The following is a 21279-nucleotide window of genomic DNA, read 5'->3' on the forward strand; positions in this document are numbered from 1 at the left end:
AATTTATTTCAAATAAAATTAAAGAATTTCTTTAAATGAAACATTAATTTGTAATTGAATTTTTATATAATACTATTTAAAAATAGTATAAAAAACCTGGTTTTTTGCACCTGTTTAACGTGTACACAAATATGGGCCCAAAATAATTTTCAATATCACATTCTGAACTATTTTTTTGTTGTAGCAATTTTTTATGTTTAATGTATATGCGAGGACTATTTTGAAGTAAGGTCCGATTGGCTGTAGTTATGTAAACTTTGCACGGCTGTCAAAATGTATGTGTGCCCTGGCTCCCGGCATGACTAGTACAAATGCAATGCCATTTACAGTCGTAGGAAATCTGTGTATTATTTGTACTGTGAAGATTAAATGTTTCACGTAATTGACAGGCCCAGCGATTCGTGAAATACGGTCTGAAATTCAATTTTTTACAACGAGCATGTCAGCAGCAGACATTTATCAACAAATATGTGAGGTTTACAGGCCTAATTCAATAAGTGAGAGCAAAGTGTGAAAATGGATAAGACTGTTCAAGGGTGGGCAGGACAATGTCCATGATGAACTGTGAACGGGACAACCTTTTATGATCAAAGATTTGGTGTGCAATGTTGACACAAAAATTTGTGAAGATCGTCATTTCCATTTTACCACTGATATTCCCATAAATGTCAGTCAGTGCTATACAAAATTGTTTTTTAAATCTTGCAGTTCAAAAAACTGTCCTCGTGATGTGTTCCGAGGCTGCTTTCTGAAGAACACCAAAAAAAGAGAATGGCTAATGCTTTAACATTTTTGACCGGATACAGTGAAGAAGGAGATGAAGTTTTGGACCATATTGTTACAGGGGACAAGACGTGGGTTTCACACACCACTCCAGCAGTCAATGGATTGACGACACGTAACATCTCCAGTCAAAATGAAAGCCAAATGACATCAACACACAAGATTATGGCAACTGTGTTTTGGGATAGGCATGGTGCCTTGTTAGTCAATTTTAAACCCAAAGGGATAATAATAAACTTAGCTATGTACTGTGAGACCTTGACGAAGCTTCGGCGTGCTATACAGAATAAACAACATAGCCTACTGTCATCTCGATTTTTGTTGCTGCATGACAATGCATGACCTCATTCTGGTGCTCAAACTCTAGAGTTTATCAGATTTTTTGGATGGAAGCATATGGACTATCTATTGTACAGCCTGGACCTTGCACCGAGTGATTACCACCTGTTTCAACACCTGAAGGAATTTCTCAGAAGTCAATGGTTTGACGTCAATGAAGTGTAAACAAGGTTGAAGAGTGGTTGCCTTCACAGGTGGCTGATTTCCATGACGTGGGCATAAACAATTTATTAAAATGCTATAAATGTTTTAAAGAACTTAGGGAACTACGTCGAAAAGTAGCACAAAGTGTAAAGAACAAAATAAAAAAGCTTTTTGATAATATCTTTACTAGTTTTGTTTATATTAAAAAATGGACTTTATTTCAAAAATAGTTCTTTTATCTTAATAATATTTAATGTGCTTATATTTAATTAATTAATACAGAGTTTAATCACATCTATTTTTAATTTGTTTAACGCTTATAACTTGTTTTTACACTTATAATTTATCTTATTAAAAATGTGATTTATATAATGTATTATTACGTACCGATCAGAATAAAAGAAAATAGATATTTATTTGTTACATAAAGCAACAAAAATACTGAAATCGTATGAAATCAACAAGAATGTATAAAAACTACATGGACACCAATATTTCTCATTAAATTCTACAGAAAACTATTAAAATTTCACTTTTCACTCAGAGTGGTTTAAGGATTTAGAACAGAGAATTCTACTTTAGAAACATATAAATATATATATATATATTAACGCTTAGCGTGTAAATTTAATCAGACAATTTCACATTATAGTCATTATAATGAAATTAATAATGTATTATTAGATGTGTAATGAAGTGCAAAACCACATAACATAAATAAGATTAAAAAATAGATAGAAAAATATCATTAACAAAACACATAATAATATGGTGGCCGCAATAGTCTTAAAAATCACAACTCGTTATAATATTATATTACCTCAATATATAAACCACTTCGTCATATTAAATTTAATTTTCACTTCCACAGTATAAAATATAAACACAGATGCAGAAAGTAAAATTCTCTCATAAAAAAAACCTTTTTACAATTCTTGTTAGCTCTTAACTCTTTTTAGCTCTTCACGACTGTCTTAAGTTGCTAAGCCGCATTCATAATGCAGACAATTAATTCCTCACGAGAACATATTTTTGTTTTGTATAAAATATTTTTCATCCATCCCCAGACATAAAAATCTAAAGGTAGCTAGATCTAAAAAAAAAAAAAAAAAAAAGCTAAAGACGTAAAAATCTAAAGCTAGATCAGCGATCTAGGTGGCCAAGAAATGGCCACCAAGACATACCTTCCGAATCACAGGATTCCAGTGGTCTCATATCTCACTTTAAGGGAGTAGAAACATCACAAGAGAAGCGGGTAGGCACGCCATTGTACTGGAAGTATATTTTGCATCTCAGCACTAGAGGAACATCTTCAATCAGTTGTGACACAATTCTTCTTGATGAAAGTGCAAGTAGACCACAGCATTTAAATAATATGAACAATCCAAACAGCTGATAGTGAAGAAAGGACATGTTTATACAAACTTTTTCCATTATTTTCAAGAGCAGAATAGGTTATGAGAAAGTCCTGGGAGAACTTCAAGATACACCTATATATTATATAATTAAAAACTCTCTTACCAACAATTCTAATTGTTGGTAAGATTAAGAATTGCTATTATTGTTGGTAAGTAGGTTTTTTATTTATTAGTTATATAATCATACTAAGGAGCCATGTTTGATAAAATTATGTATTGTATCCTAATAGCATTGACAATGCTATCATAATGCATTTTTATAAGGTACCAAAAAATGTCAGAAAAATATAGATAATACATGATCTTTTTATAATTAAAGTATTAAAAGTTATGAATAAAAACATTAATGGATGGCTGAAATGTAATGCGCAGTTGCTTATTATGTGTAAACGAGAGAGATATCAATGGAATAAAAGTACATTTTATTTGCTACAAATACTCCTCACTGTCCATGCAGTCATCAAGTACTGCTACACATTTCTCCTGAAAGGTAATCCGGTTCTCATTCCACCAATGAAAAACAATGTTTATCCTTGATCTACATTCTTACGGTATTCTTCAGTTCATCATTGTCGTGGCAAAGATGTTGACTATCTTGACAGTTCATTCCACGACAGATAATGAACTGAAGGACACAATAGAAAACTGTCAACATCTGTCTAATGCCAGAAAGTGAAAACCACAATGTGTCAAATGTGGAAAGTATGGAATAGGCTCAAATTTCAACTATCTTCACAATATCTTCATCCGTTCCCAGACGCAAGATCTAAAGGTATTAGATCAGGCAATTTTGGTGGCCAGGAATGTGGACCTCAGTGACAATCCATTTTTTCAGGGAAATGATTTAAGCAATTGGAAACTGGAAATGAAAAGCTGAGAGGTGCACATGGAAGTATATTTTGAAGAAATATCCTATGCAGCTGTGGGAATTTTTGAAGAAAGTGCAGGTAGACCTCAGCATTTAAGCAGGCAAGTAATATGAACAGCCCAAACAGCTGATTGTGAAGAAGGCCGCAACATACATTGACGATAAATCAGTGCTGAAAATTGCCTTCCACTATTTCATGAGGATTTACTTCTGCCCATATATGATCATCACATAAGCTCACACCACCTCGACTGAAATTTTCCTTGTTGTTAAAACATACTTGTCGATTTGTATTCCACCAGTTACAGAACTTTAAGCAAAGCGGACCATCTGCTGGGTGTAGATACTGAACTGGCCGTTTATGATAAGGATCACACTTGTTTTGTTGCATAACTCCGATCTGCTCAGAAAGACATCGTGTACTGATGCCCGGACTGTGCTGAACCGCAACCATAATAAATTCATCATAACAGCGTTTTGTTGGGCAGATCCTGATATGAATACTAGGTAGTGAAACTGTTTCCAAAGACTATGAAAAGTTGCACGAATTGTTTTGGGATATGGAATCCTGCGATTCAGAGGAAAACGCATTTTATATTCTACTACAGCAGCTGTAGCAATACCGTTACACACAACTGAAATGAATACTATATCGGCGTATTCTTCAAATAAGTACAGCATTACTTCAACATCAAGCCAATCAAGTTTAATCTAAAATTCACAGAAAACCTTCGCTAACAACAGCACAGTTCACAGTACCCGATATACTTAACATAACTTACGAAATGATTCAAACAATATAGTATTGCGCATTGTTGATCACTTGTTATTTTATTACGAACTTTGAAATAATCATTTTTCAAATAATTTATTGATTTTCTATCATTAATAAAAAAATTATTATCCAAGTAATTTCTATTTTACAATTGTGTAATTTCCACTTTTTTAAAAATTGTTTTTACAAATTTTTTACATCATCAAAAAAAAAAGAATTTGGTTTTTATTTAAATTAATTAAGTAGTTTTTGACAAAAGTAATAATGTACTGTCTAAATAGAACTGGATTTTTCTAACTTTTCTTTGTTTTATTCAACTTACATTAAACCAATTTATTCAGAATTAAATTCTCTACAAGTTTTATTTAAAAGTTTTATATATTTATTACCCAAATAACAAAGTTATTGCATGTCGTACAAATGTAAACAAAAACATGAGCATTCTTTAAACAAGTAAGATAAAATAATAGAACATTAGCGTCAATAATATTATTCAAAAAATGAAAAGCTTCTATCAATAATAATAAAAAAATTATTTTACTGGGAAAAAATATGCTAACATTTTTTAAAAAAATTAATGAACAATGATTGTACTGTTAGGCTTTGATAAATAGTAAAATATCACGTACAAAGAATTCTGATATTATTATTAAAAATGAACAGTTCAAAATAAACAATTTATAAAATTTTGAAAAAGAAGAAAAAGGTATCTTTAATACAATACCAAATAAGGTTAAACCGGCTTTGGCATTCACCCAATACAGTCAGTTTTACATAACATGACAAAATCCTACTTGTGTCCTCCACACTACTGTTATCATACATTAATAGAATTAAAAATAGCATAAAATTTGAATGCAAAATTTTCAGTAAATCAGTTACATTTTTATAAAAAAATAAGTACAAAAACACTTTAAAGATAAAACAGAAGTACTACAATATCCAATAGTAATTACAGTAGTACATTTTTTCATGTTTAACGTGTATATAAATATATATATATATAAAAAAAATCTTTTTTCTCAGTAAAGACCACCATATCCCAAGCACCCACAGGGGAGGGGGACAACTCAAATTTGAATTTTGGAGTGCCATAAAATTTTGTAAAATTTTTTTTAATGCTTTTTAAAGTGATATGTCGAAATAAGATTTTGACAAATCCTTCCAATCAAAAATGTTTTGAATAATCAGGGATATAATTAAATAATGACATATGTAACCTTTTTTAAATAAAACAGATAATTCATAAAATTTAATAAATTTTTATATAATTTTAGCAAAGAAATGATAAAAATGGAGAATAAATATGTATCAGAAATTTTTCCTATATTTCATTTTAGTCTAATGCAGAAATCTGCCACTTCACTAAAAAACTAGCTCACATTCTAAATAAAATATTAACTATTATTTATAATTAGACATTCATAATTAAAATATTATATATATATATATATAATATAATATATATACAGGATGATTCAAAGAAACGGGAAATTTTTAAAGTTGGTTGGTAGCCATGGGCCATTGGTACCACTTGATAAGTGGCGCCAGCCTCTCTAACCTAACTTGCCATTTAGTTGTCATGGATCCTTGGAATGGTGCGCAATGTGCATTTGCTATCAAAGCGTTTTACAAATACAATGACAGTGTGGATGGAGCGCGTAGAGAATTTCACCGTCATTTTAATCTGGGACGGCACGACCGTGTTCCATCAACACATGCAATTAAAACATGGATATCTAATTTTGAGGTAACTGGTTCGGCAATGAAAAAGAAACCTCCAGGCCGTGAGCGAACCGTCCGTACACCACAGAATGTTCAAGCTTTACAAGATGCTGTCACACGAAGTCCACATCGGTCAATCCGTCGTCTCTCAGCATCTTTACAATTGCATAGTTCAAGCATTCGAAGAATGTTAGTGAAGGACTTGCAATACCATCCGTACAAGTTGCAGATCGTCCAGGAACTGAAACCGAACGATGCAGTTGTGCGAGCACAATTCTGTAATATAATGCTTCAGAAGATAAATGATAACGAAGAGTTTGTTCACGAACTGTGGATGTCAGACGAACCGCATTTCCACCTCAGTGGATTTGTTAACAAGCAAAATTTCAGATACTGGGCACAAGAAAATCCTACGCAGCTACACCAGCGTCCGTTGCACAGCCAGATAGTGACCGTGTGGTGTGCTATGCCATCTTACGGTGTTATAGGCCCTTATTTTTTTGAGGATGACAACGGTCTTGCGATTACAGTGACGTCAGCTCGTTACGTAGCCGTGCTTGAAACCTTTTTTGTGGAACAACAAAAGAGATTTCCACAGATTCTTAACACAGCCTGGTTTCAACAAGACGGAGCAACGTCACATACTGCACGAATATCGATGGCAGCTGTACGCCGATGGTTTGGACAACGTGTCATTTCACGAAATGGTGACATTAGATGGCCTCCCAGCTTGCAAGCTGATCTTTCAGCTTGCGATTACTTTTTGTGGGGTCACCTTAAAAGTAAAGTGTTCCACAGTAGACCTGCTACAACGGAATAACTAAAGGCAAAGATCCGAGAAGCAATTGCGGAAATTCCAGTCGAGATGTTACGTCGCACCATGAACAACTTAACGAAGAGATACTTGGTCAGTGTTTACGTAGAAGAGGAGGTCACCTGCAAGATGTCATCTTTAAAAAATAAACAAAAATGTATGTATCCTAAAATGGCAACATTTCTACAATTACATGAAATAAAATGAATTTTCTAAAAAAAATTTTTCATTAACGTTATTTAATTTTTTTAATTTCCTGTTTCTTTGAATCACCTGTATTATAAAATTTTAAATTAAAAAATTTTATTTTTATAAAGAAACATCGTTAAAAAATTTTAAATTAAAAATTCTCTAAAATTAATGATGATTTATAAACATTTTTCTTCTGACATCAATTTTTCTGCCAAGTAAAAAAATTGATATTATAATAATAATAGTCCACAACGCTGGAGTAAATGTCATAAAAAAAAACAAGTAAAAATAAATTATTTTAATTACTAATATGATATTGCAATCCTATGTGCGCTTAACATCATGACATAAAGATTCAATCCAATGAACTTCTCTGCCTTGACCCAGAAAGATCGTAGCACTTAATGATTTTTACAATATTTACTGCTGGCTGTTATCCAGATACCTACTGTTCATTCAGATTTTCATTATAGAAAATTTTATAATTTATTTATACTACCGACTGTAAGCTATATCTGATTAGTTATTAATTTTTTATACATGAAACAGGCTAACTGTGACCAGGATTTGAACTCAGAATCTTCCAAACAATAAGCAGAGATAAAAAATCAATTTCAAAATTTAACTAACCCAATTTTTTTTCAAATTATAATTTTAATAATGGATATGTATGGTTAACTAAATACTATGGTTAATATAACTATATAAAATGCGTTACAACTATTAAGTTATGTTTTTCCTCTTTTTTATATTTAAAGGAATTTTTATTTTCTACCCGAGTATTTATTTATTACAATTTTTTAACAAACTCTCCATCATAATTAAAAAAAAAATTATTAACTTAAAAATTGTGATATATAGTAAACTTTATCCACAACTGGCTCTAATTCTTTTGATAAATCCCAATTAACAATCTTTTTTTTTCAATTCCTAGCAATCTTTTTATCAATTTAATATTAAGTACCCCTCTGGTACAATATTTTATATGATAGTATATTCCTCTACAAAAATGCAATTAAGCAGCGTGATGTAAAAAATTTTCCATCATGTGAATGAATTCTAAGTAAAAATGATTTAGTCTTCAGATGAATAAAAGGAAATCACCGATAAGCATACTGTGTAACTTACATTTTATTCACATCACTGCTTAATTATTCTACAGCTCACTAGAGCGTACCCGTGTTAAAATATTAGTCTACTGTAGAAAATAAATAAGGAATTATGCCGTTTCAAACATTAACAAGATTTTTTAGAAGCTAACTCACCGATTAACACTCCTCTCTCTCCTATTCAAAAGCAAGGCTATACTAGTTGCATTAGATCTTTATAAGTTTCAACTTAATAACTTGTTTCAAAATAAAGTTTAAAAGCTATAAGTAATCTTATATTATTTCCCAATCAGTTTTATGAAATCTCTGTGATTTCATTTCATTACTGAAAAAAAAGAAAAGAAAAATACTCTTTTTTAACTTGCCAGAATTCATAACCATATGAAACGCCAAACATTCTAGAAATAAGGCCCTTACTCCATAATACCAAATCCTTTCTTATTTTTCGTACTACATATTTCAATTATTTTTTTTTTTTATTAATGTTTTTCCACTTACTGATTATTTTAAATGTAATTTATTTTAATCAGGAATGGTTTATTTTGACTAGTTGGATATGAAAATGTATATATTATTAATAAAAAAACACCACTATTGTAACATGGGTTTACTGATATTTACGAATATAAAAATGCATTAAAATATTTCACTTCACTTCAAAGAACATATCGTTTTCAAAGAAAATGATTAGCCAACACACTGTTATGTACAGTACAACGGCTTTTTAAAAAACAAATAAATAAAACCAAACTTCTTAGCTGCTACAGATCTGAGACAAAAACAGTGATATAGAAATTATCTTATTAAACATTATTTTTCACGTAAAATATATTATTTTAAAATGAAAAGCTTTTTATTTCCAGTACATGGGATTATTAAGTAAAAAATAACTAAATATGAAATATTTCAAAAGAAAATCCTACTTCATTACAATAAACCCCTTATAACAACTTTTTTCTACTAGTCTTAACACTAATAAATATAAAAACCACATAATCCAAGAACACACTTATAACCAGGGAAAATATGAATGGAAAACGGCAGAGGTAATGGTATATCACCATAACCACAAAAAAGAGAACATTGATAAAACCTCCAAGAACCACAAAACCAACAGTCTTGTCTCACGATGTCCCACAGGAAGAAGGAATGAAACTAGCCTTGATAACAAATGTGTTCATTTACAAGAGTAGAGTAAAATAAGTGTGCAAAAACAGAATGCAGTAGAGAAAATATATTAATCTTCCCTAGTGTACTGAAGTATATATGGCACTGCTCTATTCACAAAGAAAAATGTCAAAATTAATATGGCTCTAATGTATATCAAGCATTCAGATTATGACAAACCAATTAAAATCACTCTTCTTGAAAAATAATGATATTCATTGCACAGCATACCTATGGTGAATAGCATGAAGGTTTTATTTATAGAACTGAATATCATCTGCAGTTTAGTGTATTTGACATTATGTTAGTTTGCAACAATATATATTCGGTTCAATGAAAAATAACATCAGGAAGCTGTTAAACTCCTACTTTTCCTAAAAACCTTGAGATGTGATGTTTGCGACTCATCAAGTTATCTGCAAGCATATGTTATTATCATATGATTATCATGGGTTATGATTCCCATAATATAGACTCATGTCTAAAAAAAAATGTGTATATACAATGAAAAGAATGAAAAATATTAAAGAGTAAGAAAATATATTACCATGAAAAAATAAAAGTATATGGACTCAATTCAATGAAAAAATGAACAATGAAAATTAAATGGACTCAATACAATGAAAATTAATAAACATAAATGGTAGCTAACGAGAATAATCATTCACAAAAATAAATGAACAGTAGAATATAAAATAAATAAACAGGCTAAACTGTGACAAGTGTTAACGGTTGTAGACAACCTTGACATGAATTAAAAGTCACTCCTGGAAATGACACAAGATCAAAAATCAGGATTACTAGGGAAAGTGAGGGATGAAGAGGTTTTCCATGGCCTTCTTCACAGCACTGAATATACTGTTACATATTAATATGCAAAGCCTACCAAAATGCAGGTGAATGGAATGAGGCAATACATTCACTCATTCACTACAGTTTGTTTGATATGGTTTAATAATCAAATTTCAGCAGTACAATGTAAATACGATTTATCATATTTCAAATTTATACAACTTTTATATTAGCAAACTCTTAGTTATAAAATTTTAATGACTTACTACTATTTTAAGTAAACTAAAAATATTTAGAAGCTTTTTGAAAAGTAAGAATACATCTCCCAGATCACAAAATATTTCAGAAAATAGTCTATATAAAACCTCTACGCCCCCCAAAGTAAATCTCAAAATTTTCCTGAAAATATTTAGTTCCAAAGGTGTGTTTTTATGTTGTTATAACTTACACTTTCAATTAGTTTCCTGATCAATTTCTTCAGTTTAAGAAAATAAGTTCTTGATAAGAAATATAATGTTTTATGCAGATTAACATTAAAAAAAAAAAAAAACATTAATAGTCATTTCTGCAAACCTAAAAAAAACTGCATAATTCCTTGAGGAACCTATACAAAGTGGCAATGAGAAAAATATATAACACATTCTAAAAATAAAATAACCCCTTTATTTTCAATTCTATAAATGAAATAAGACTGATTAATAGCAACATTTTAATTTTGTATGGAATGACCTTTCTATGGTAAAATAACACATTTAATGCAATACTTTGAATCAGCAAAAGACAGATTAAAATTATTAATAGGATACATTAAAAAGCTGAAAACACAATTTTAGAACTTTTCTGTTATGCGGTTAAAAGCCACTTTCCAGGAAAGTCATACAACTGAAGGTTGCTTCTGATGCATGGCTTACACACATAACTTATTTAGGATATTTATTATTTTACTGAAATACAATATTTTTTAATTTATTAAATTCAATGATTCTATGCCTGTACAGTATTTAATTCACGCAGTTGTGGCAATACTAGCAGCAATGGTCGGCACTTTGTACACTAATGAAATTTCACAACTTACATAACAAATTTTGCTTGTATGGTCGGCAGACTTGTGTAGCCACAAGGCTTAACATACAAGGTACCAAGTCAACTGGGTGATCGAGTTCAAGACCCAGCCAGGCCTAGTTTTTTACACTTTAAATATTATTCAATTAATTGAGCTAACTTGTGACGTCACAATATAACCAATGACTACAACATTTTTTGGAGTGGGGGTGCTATTTTTCAATTTTTTTTGCAAATATAGTTATTTTTTAATTGATAACAAATGCGCCTAAGAAAAATATGATTAGGCAAAATCTCGAGATACTAAGGGGTGACCTTGGTCTACAGCCTTTCCCCCTTGACCTATTATGGTGAATATTTAATGGCATCAGTGCTCCATATATAAAAGTAATCTGACCAAATTTATCAAAACTGGTCCAGCAGTTCTGGAAATATAAGGTGATTTAGAGGCCAACATCAAACACACGTATATATGAATATTAACATCTGGAAATTTTTGATCTGGTTTTTTGAGCTACTTAGGTGTCAAAACGTAAAGATCTAGTGAATACCATATATGCCCAAACTGGACTGGTTACAATACTTTCCCTTCTAGAGCTACAGCACTATCTAGATGGGAAAATTTATCAAGTAACTACTGGCAAGTAGTTCGAGGTATTTTATTAATAGATATTTAATTTATATCGACTAATAATGTCAAAGTTAAAAATTAAACAATATAGAACAATTGAATTCTTGCCTTGAACTAGTAATGACATATATGTACATTCATTTACTTATAAAAATCATATGATCTGCAAGTTACGATGAAACAATTAATGTACCTAAAAGATTATAATTCTATCAGAAGAACAAAATTTCCTCAATAAAAAATTAATTTCTTTTACTCTGATATTTTCTCTTAATGTTTATTAAAAAAAAAAAATAGGCTAACTAATCAAAAGGATACTTCCTCAAATAAACTTCAGATAGAGCTGAAAATGACACCTCGTAACACTTTTGCGAGATAATCTATCTGGTAAGAAAATTCCAACACACTATCAAATACCCAATGTACCTCCCAATTGCAGGGTAAAAAACGAAAACATAACAATAAAATTATTAATCACTGTTTAATATTAAAGTTATATTTTGATAATTTTTTTAAAAATAACTAAATAGAATTATACGATTTATAATCATTTTTTATTTATTATTAATGTAGGAAAAAGGAAAGGTACGGAAGGAGAAATAAAACTGCAAATATAATAAAAACAAAATAAAAACTTACCAGTATTTAGTTCCTGTTCTGTAGCTTCATCCTGCAATGGTTTATCATGCAATCTGATATACACTTCAATCGCACACTTCGCCGCACGAAAATAAAATGGATGCGCCCGTAATACATCTTCTAAGCGTAAAAGACCAACGTACGATCGTAATGTCATTTTACGCATACAATACGTATGGAAGTCAAATTGATCTTCAATTATTTCTGAAAAATGCTGCAAAGATAAAATACAAAAAAAAATAATTACTTATAAAATGTTCATTTATTTGTTTAATAAATATGATTATTAACAAATACAAACATACTGAAGTAATTCAATTACAACACTATTAAAAAAATAAATGTATTTAACAAAAATAATTATAAATCCCAGGTATAACAATTGTCATCATGTATACTGTAATACAAAAACCATTACAGAAACTTTGATCAATAAAAAAAATCCTGAAAATATGTATTAGTACTAAAGATAAGAGAGCAAAATTAAACACATTTTTTAAAATCACAGAAAAAGTTTTAAAAAATTAGCTTTTAAATAGTTTTGCCCAAAATTTTTTGTGCTAAGATTTTTTGGGATAAATCTAAATAACTACATTGAAGGAAAAGTAGGATGTTCAGCTTTATTCTCTTCAGACACTTCAGCCACAATTAGGATATTTAAAGAACACCTACTATATACAATGTTGACAAGGATAATCAACCCCAAACATCCTTCAATAAACCACCCCCAGCAGAACTATATGCTGGATATGATAACGACTCCAACCTATTTGATAATAGTACAGGTAGGGACACAGAAATGTTTTTTTTTGAAAGGAATAAAAGAGAACTGCTGATAGGCAAAATTTATTTTTTTGCTAGTGAAAAAACATAATTTGAAGTTTTAAGTCATGTTGTTTTAAACAAAATATGTTTAAGGTGGTGGCTAGCATTTTCTATGACAGATGCAACAAATTTCCAAACTTCCCTTCTTCAAGATCTTACTCGTTCACTGGAATTCGGGTATTATCTGTCAAATAACATTCTTCAGCTGAACAAAGGTTGTGGGGCAGATGTTTAAAATGCCTTGAGATAGCCCCATAAAAAAATTACACGGTGAAAGATCATGCAAGTGAGCTGCCAATGGAATGTCACCTCGAATCCAGATGAGTTGGTCAGGGAACATTGCCCTCATAACTGTTATCGAAGCTCAGAATGTGTGACCATTGGCATCATCCTACTAGAACCAGATATTTCCTAGATGCATTTCTTCAAGAGCTGAATCGAAAAAGTTTCGAATCATGTCCACATACTGTAGTGAATTATTTGACTATCATACTAATAAAAAGGCCAATAACTCCAACTCTCAACAATTAAACTCATACTGTCACCCTAATCACTGCAAAGTAGCCGCTGATGAAACTCTCTGGGGATGTTACCATTCCGACAGTACATATTCTACTTGTTGACTCACCAGGAAAGGTGAAATGTGTCTAATTACTATGAAGAAACAAATGTATCAAGAAGGTAAAAGTTTCCAATAAATTTTGCATGCCGTTATTCAGTTCTGGAAATTACATGATGACAATTCTTCCACAACAAACATCTTGCAGGGATGGAAATGATGACGTTCACGAAAAATTTGATGCATTTGAATGATTGGATATTCCTATGGTGACTGCATGTTTGCAAGCATAAAGTCTTTGAGATCTCAAAATCAACTGTCACACTGCCTCCATATTTTCTGGCATCATTATTGTTCATCATCATCCTGGGGATTTTTTTACTACACTCTTGATTGTCCAGAAGCTCTCTACCCACAAAACAATCGATTTCCAGTCAGGAACCAGACTTCTGCCCTGAATTTCAAAGCAAGTATGGAATACACACTGCACAGTCGTGCAGAAATGGTTTTTCGAAAAATAAATTTTGACCACAAAACCACGAAGGCTCCTTCGTCCACCTCATGTCTCATGTTATCTACTGAGGGGTACTTGACAGAAACTTCCACAGCTGCTGTGTTCAACTGAGACCATCTCCACTTTACAACCTTCCCTTCCTTCTCAATGAATCTTATAAAAGAAAAGGTTTCTGTGCCCCAACTTGCACCTTTTGTTTGTTTGACGGCATGTGTGTGAGCACTGTCACGTTGAAGAATGACTCCTTTTCTTAACAGTTTATGTTGTTTCCTGCAAACAGCCAGTTTCAAATTTTTTCTAGCAACTCTGAATATATGATATTGACTATGCTGATCTTTCAAATAATGGTTAAGAATAGGATCTTTCATGTCACAAAAGACAGTAAACATCACTTCACCAGAATCACTTTACTTTGCTGTTTTAATTTCTTTGTTACTAGAAATCGAGTGTTTCCATTCTTTACTTTATTATTTTAAATCTAGTTCATAATGGTGATCCACATCTCATCACAGATCACACTGTTCAACTAAGAAATGCCTCATCCTCACGATCAATCAAGATTTCAGTTATGTAAAGATCTGTAGTCTTGATTGTTTTGTGTGCTTCTGTCAGCATTTTCAGTACCCCATGAGCATATATCATCGTGAATAATCTTGTGCACTCTACCAACACTGCATTTCTGCACTATTTCTTCCTCAGTAACTCACTGATCATCGAGAGCCATTTCTGATCATTGAGAAATATTAAAAAAAAAAAAACCAATAATTGTTTAATTTTGACACCTTTATTGGCTGTTCTGAACATGCTTCATCAACTCTTTTAAGACTACTTTTTAATTTGTATATCCATATGTAAAAACTTGATTTGATCATGCATGATGACAAGTCAATACTTATATAAGTACCGGTATTGAAAAAAACAAAATGTATATCAATTGCAGGCAATTACTAATTGCTTAGTGCACTAATGTTATTCACTACCAAGTAATCCACTAGACAAACTAGTTTTCAATTTACACATATTCATTTGTTAGCTTATTGAAAAACCCTCACACACGAAGTAACTACAGTTATTTTAAAAATATTAACTCACCCTATCAACCTCATGGCATTTTTTAAGTGCTTCACCCCATTTTTCCAATCTTTGATAAGCTAAAGCACATTCAGTCTGAAACCACATGCACTGCATTTCATTCAGATTTTCCATAGCAGATACACCTTCCTGTAAAACAATAAAAAATTAATCAAAAGAAAAATAAAAAATTAAATGGCTTAATAATAATTTTATGAAAATAATAATTTATATATATATATATGAAATGATCAACCGACTTGAGTTTAACATTCAGCTGAAAAGCAGTCATAGCCACATTTAAAATTAACTCCTTTTATAAAAAGATTAAAAAAATTTTGAGCTCTAATTTTTTTTCTATTAAACTTTTGGTTAAATGCTTGCTGTGTGAATAATCTTTTTTTTGCTTGATGAATTATTCATTAATTAAAATATGGGAAATATTCGTATTATATATGTAGAAATGAAATTTTGTAGCATATGAAAAATGCCATCCCTGACTGCGGTTCAAACCTAGCACTCCCAGATGAAAGACCGAGACTCTAACCATCTACACAGATATCAACTGTTTATTCTGAAAAATTTTTTTTTTTAAAGTAAAATTTGTTTTTTGTTCTAAAAATATTTTCATACAAATTAGAGACCCTGATTTCAGAAATGATCAAAGACAAGTTTGTTTTGAAAGTTTTATTAAACTGATGAGTAATTTATAGGTAATAATGAACAATGCCTGGAAAAGTGTATTCAACTTGGTAATGTTTGTCTGTGATTTCTGTTTAGTATGAAACACAGATATGAATAAAAAATATAATTTAAGCGATACTCAGCAAAATTTTTATTTTATACATGTAGATAAGTTTATATAAAATACTACTCTATTATCCACCAAAAAAAAAAAAATAACATAATAATATACCATTAGGGAAATCAGATAGAGCTATCAGATGAATATTATAATTGTGTTTAACATTATTTGATTCAAATGGTTTAGTAATTACTGCCTTGGATTTGATACAATGAAAATAATTTTGAAAATAAATTGTGAAAAATTCTTTATCAAAATTCTTTCTGAATCAATCTATTTATCAGTTAAAGCCTGTTTTTCATTAAGCGATTTGTAAATAAATGTAACTTTAAATACAAGGTATTAAAGAATCCTAATTTACTGTATCATTCAACTAGTAAATAGCCAAAAGGTCAGTTGTGATGTTTTGTCTACTCATTTTGCATACTACAACCTTACTTTTTTAATAATTTTAACTGTGCAGATAGATACCATGCAGATAGCAATCTGTTATTATTAAAATAAGATTGCGCCACTTCTTATATGACACAAGTCTCAATGTAGATTGTTCAGCAGTGGTTCTGAAGAAAATATTTTCTTGTCCTGACAAGCCGTCAGTCTGCATATTTGCCAGATTTATTCTATGCGATCATTATAGGCTTATTTAAAACAGAAGGTCTACAAGAAAAGACCTCATACCAACAAGGAAGGAAAGGGATGCTACCTGATGAATTTCAGCCTTAGTACTATGCAAGATGATTGACTCTCAAAAAAAACAAAAATTGTTTGAAGAAATATGGGGCCCACCTGTGTATGTAAGTTCGGTGCCACAACTAAAAAGTTTGTAGGCGACCTGACACAAGATACAACTCACTCCTGAAATTGGTATAAAAAAAATTATTATAATAATGAATACCATAAAATAAAACACTGATTTCATAACTTAAATTCATTTAATAATTTCTGCTGCTCCCTGTATTAGTGCATTCTATTAAATTTCAGATACTTCCAAAGCAGATTGTTTAATATTTTAAATATGAAAAACTTTTAAAAAATGCTCAGACTATCTTCTGAACTTTAGTTGCAGGAACCATGTAGCTTGCTCTATTAACTCAAGAATAATTTATATGAACTGTCAAATTATGACATAAACCAGATTCAAAATGCACTAATCAACTAAGAATTGAATTTTCTTGATTAGCTTCCAACTAATTCTGCCTCTAAGTAATAAACAAAATTTTTCAATCGACAGTGTTTTCTCATAAAAGAAGTACATATAATGAGATTTAAACATTTAATATAATAAAACATTAATTATTAAAAATGTAAACAAAACAATGTGTTTTTTTACTTCCTTGTATAAAGTAAAGTAAGTATTGTAATCGCGAAAAATTTTTGTTTTCAGATTTCAACGGAAATATCCATTTTCACCATCCCTGAATCCACTTTGACTAATTTCAGCGTGATATCTGTATGTATGTATCTCGCATAACTCAAAAATGATTAGCTGTAGGATTCTGAAATTTTGAATTTAGGACTGTTGTAACATCTAGTTGTGCACCTCCCCTTTTGATTGCAATTGCCTTGACAAAAAATGTCCAAAAGGCACAAAATTCAAAACATTTTGATTTTGGACAGTTCTTAACTGCAGTAAAAAGCCCTCACTGACAGCTTTTCAACAATATATCATCACAAGTGATACTTATTTTCATTGGTTCCAGAGTTTCCAAATAAAATTTTAATTAATGAAATATTTTATCTTACAAGGAGAAGGCACATCGGTTCGAATTCGACTTATTTACTTTTCTTTTAACTTTTTTTTTTTTTAATCGATTTATTAGTAATATATTAACCTGTGATTGTAAAAAAAATGTACTATAAATAACTATTCAATAACAATAAAAAAAATTATGAAATAAGTGAAATAAAATTTCATGTACTTTTAAAAATTAGTATATGTAATTTAATAGGTGTACAAGGAAGTCATGAAGTGTCCACATCAGATTTTTTTAATTTTGTTGATATTTTGGGAAGAATTTGCCACATAATTTGGTATTAAAACTCCAAAACAAATTCAGTCTATTTTCAAAATTAAATTTAATGAAACTATCTCTTATTACAAAAAATTATTTTATCACCCATTCACAATTCCTGATAAAAGTGTAACACATGTACATGCTAATAAAGTGTAAAATATGACGTGCTCTCTGTTCAAGATATACTGCTCACTCAATTAAAGAATTTAGAAATAAATTTGTATGTAAAACTTTCCTGAAAACTCAATTAACTACAGTGATAAAAGAATCAGTCAAATTATTCATGGTTCTTGAGTTACAAATCAATGTTGGTACAACAAATATAGAGATGAAAATTCTAATTTATATGTAAAGATATTAAATCTAAAATTATATTACTGAACATATTAAAAACAAAATTTATTTTCAAAATAACATACATGAAATTTTATTGAAATTTTAATACTTACTCTGGTAAACTTCGAACACGTTTCTTCAGCCTCTTTAATCAAATTGGCACGTAACATATACTTGGCACATTTTGAATTAATATATCTATCGGCTGTATCAAGACCTTGTGCTTCATCTAACCAATTATAAGCTTCCATCACATCACCAGCATGCTAAAAATAAAATTAAAATAAATAATCAACAAATATGAATAAAAAGTAAATAAAAAGAAAAAAATTTTAATATCAAAATATAACTTGAGGTAAATATGTTGTCCATCATTCTCAGTTAAGAGGATATTTCATTAGGGGATAATGAAACAAAATATGTTATGAGATGGCTGAAATATAATGCACAGTGGATCATAATTCACAAATGAAAAGAAACAGTCAAATGAAACAAATATGGCATAAAAGTACATTTAATTTGTTACAAAAACATACGTTTACTTTTCCATGTAGCAACATTTACACAATTACAACATTTCTTAAACGGTAGGCCAGTTTTTTATTCTGTCAATAAAGAATTCTGGTGGTCTTTGATGCTCGACAACACTGCATCCTTCAGTTGGTCATCTGTGTTGAAATGAATATCCTTACATCCCCCTTTAATTGTAGAAAAAAGTGAAAACTGCATGGTATCAAATTCGTTTAGTATAGAGGGTGTGGAATGGGTTCAAATTTCAACTTTACAAGAGCCTCGACAGTTCTACATGATGTGTGTGGCTGAGAATTACCCATTGCAGAATTATCGGCTCTGGAAAATGTGAAACACAACATACTCATCTAAAATATTTTAATATCTCTATGTATCGCAGAGAATTTTCATTTTATATATTTAGTCGAGCCAACTTTCAGGTTGTCGGTCATTTACACAGGTTTGGAATCCAAGAACAACATCAGGAGAATTTTTTTGTGGCAAACCTTAGTGCCAGTATTCCATGTTCTGCTGTTTTTCTTCTGAGTTGTAATGATGCATCTAAGTTTTGCCTCCTGTCACAAAAATGAAATAAAATCATTTCCTTTATCACAATAACATTTCAGAAGCTGTTTCCCTATCTTTATTGTTTGTTCTTTTCTGTGAATAATTTTTCATGGTATACACTGCAAACAGATTTTAAGGTAGCAAAGTTGTGCAGTATTGTGTCCTACTCATCTTTTGATATGCCTCTTTGGGTAGTGATGCAATGCAACAACAGTCATTTTGATTAATTCATTTACTTCCTTCAGGTTCATCAGTTACAGAAACTGGTCGACCACTGTAAGGTTCATCCTCAATATTTGCTTTACCAGCTTCTGATGCACAAATTTTATTCCGCACCTACACACAGAACTTCAGTTGACAGTTTCATCACATAAATGGTTTTTAGACAACAATGAACAAACTAGCATTCACTTTTACCTGATGCTAAAAATGCAATCCCTGCTTGTAGACACAAGAGACATACTAGACTCTATAAAAACAGCAACTGACAGAAAATGAGAAAGTGTGGGTCAATGAAATTTGAAATGTTTGGAGTAGGGGAATAAAAACTACAAGATGGTAGCATCACTATGTACAAAATTTTGTTCTCCCATTTCATTCCAGTGTGTATTACACTTCAGCTGCCTCCCATAATTACATACATTATTAAATTAAAATAAATATTATATAAAATATAAAAGAAAATATACATAATATACATTAAAATAAATTGGGGAATAAATAGTAAATAAAAGAACCCTACAACTGACAAATGTTACCATAACAGTAATGTTATCGCTGTGATTTTAGTTGTATGACCTAATTTATTATTAGCCTATTCTATTTATACTATTACTAGCACTTTCTTCTTCTGTACAATGCTATACTATTGTATACCTTTTACAAAATTCATTGTAAAGATTTTTATTTAAAAATATACCTTTTCACAGGCCTTTGAAAATAATTAGTAAATCGGGATTTTGTCTTTATGCTCACCTTCTCAGACATGTTTATATCATTACTTATGTTTTTTCAGAGTTCATTATATGTTTGATTTAACAATTTATCAATGCTGTTCAGTAAAATATTGCACCTCTATAACTGAAATAATAGTCATTTTTATTTAAAATAAGTTGTAATATATTTTTATTTTATAAAACCACTTTTTTCCAGCAAATATAATCTGTGAATTCATCTTTTGCAACTGATGTGGTCCCAGATTTAAATAAAAAATGTAATTAAAGTAAAATATAATGTTTTCAAGACACAGTAAAACTTCTAGCATCAAACTAATCTAAACAATAAACAGTTGTATAATCCCCAATCCTTCAAAGTAGTTTTTTTTTTACAATAAAACAATGGTGGAAATTAAACTAATGGTGGAAATTCTGAAAAAATGGACAAAATAATGGCATATAATTAAGTTTATATGACAAATAATTTAAAATTGATTGTAATAAAAATAAAATCATTTATAATAATAAAAATGGAAAAACTGTATTACTAATCACACTAATTATTAATATCAATATTTATGTGCTCTTAGTTTTTCCTGAAAATAACCACCACTTTTTACATATATTTTAATTCACACTTCACTCCTTAACTATAACAAGCATGATACAAATTTTCAACTTATA

The 21279-nt window shown here is 30.3% G+C and overlaps 1 protein-coding gene across 3 annotated transcripts in view; it reads right to left on the reverse strand.

Moving 5' to 3' along the window:
- Naa15-16 (N-alpha-acetyltransferase 15/16) overlaps positions 1 to 21279 on the reverse strand; it is a 375203-nt gene that overhangs the window by 325453 nt on the left and 28471 nt on the right. For all 3 annotated transcript variants that reach the window (XM_075378546.1, XM_075378544.1, XM_075378545.1), the window contains exons 9-11: positions 18697 to 18849; positions 15449 to 15577; positions 12459 to 12672 (exon numbers count right to left, since the gene is read on the reverse strand). In XM_075378546.1, coding sequence (XP_075234661.1) covers positions 12459 to 12672; positions 15449 to 15577; positions 18697 to 18849 — 496 coding nt within the window. The remainder of the gene's footprint in view (positions 1 to 12458; positions 12673 to 15448; positions 15578 to 18696; positions 18850 to 21279) is intronic.

Source organism: Lycorma delicatula, chromosome 11 (assembly GCF_047948215.1).
Source record: "Lycorma delicatula isolate Av1 chromosome 11, ASM4794821v1, whole genome shotgun sequence".
In the NCBI taxonomy this organism is placed as follows: Eukaryota; Metazoa; Arthropoda; class Insecta; order Hemiptera; family Fulgoridae; genus Lycorma; species Lycorma delicatula.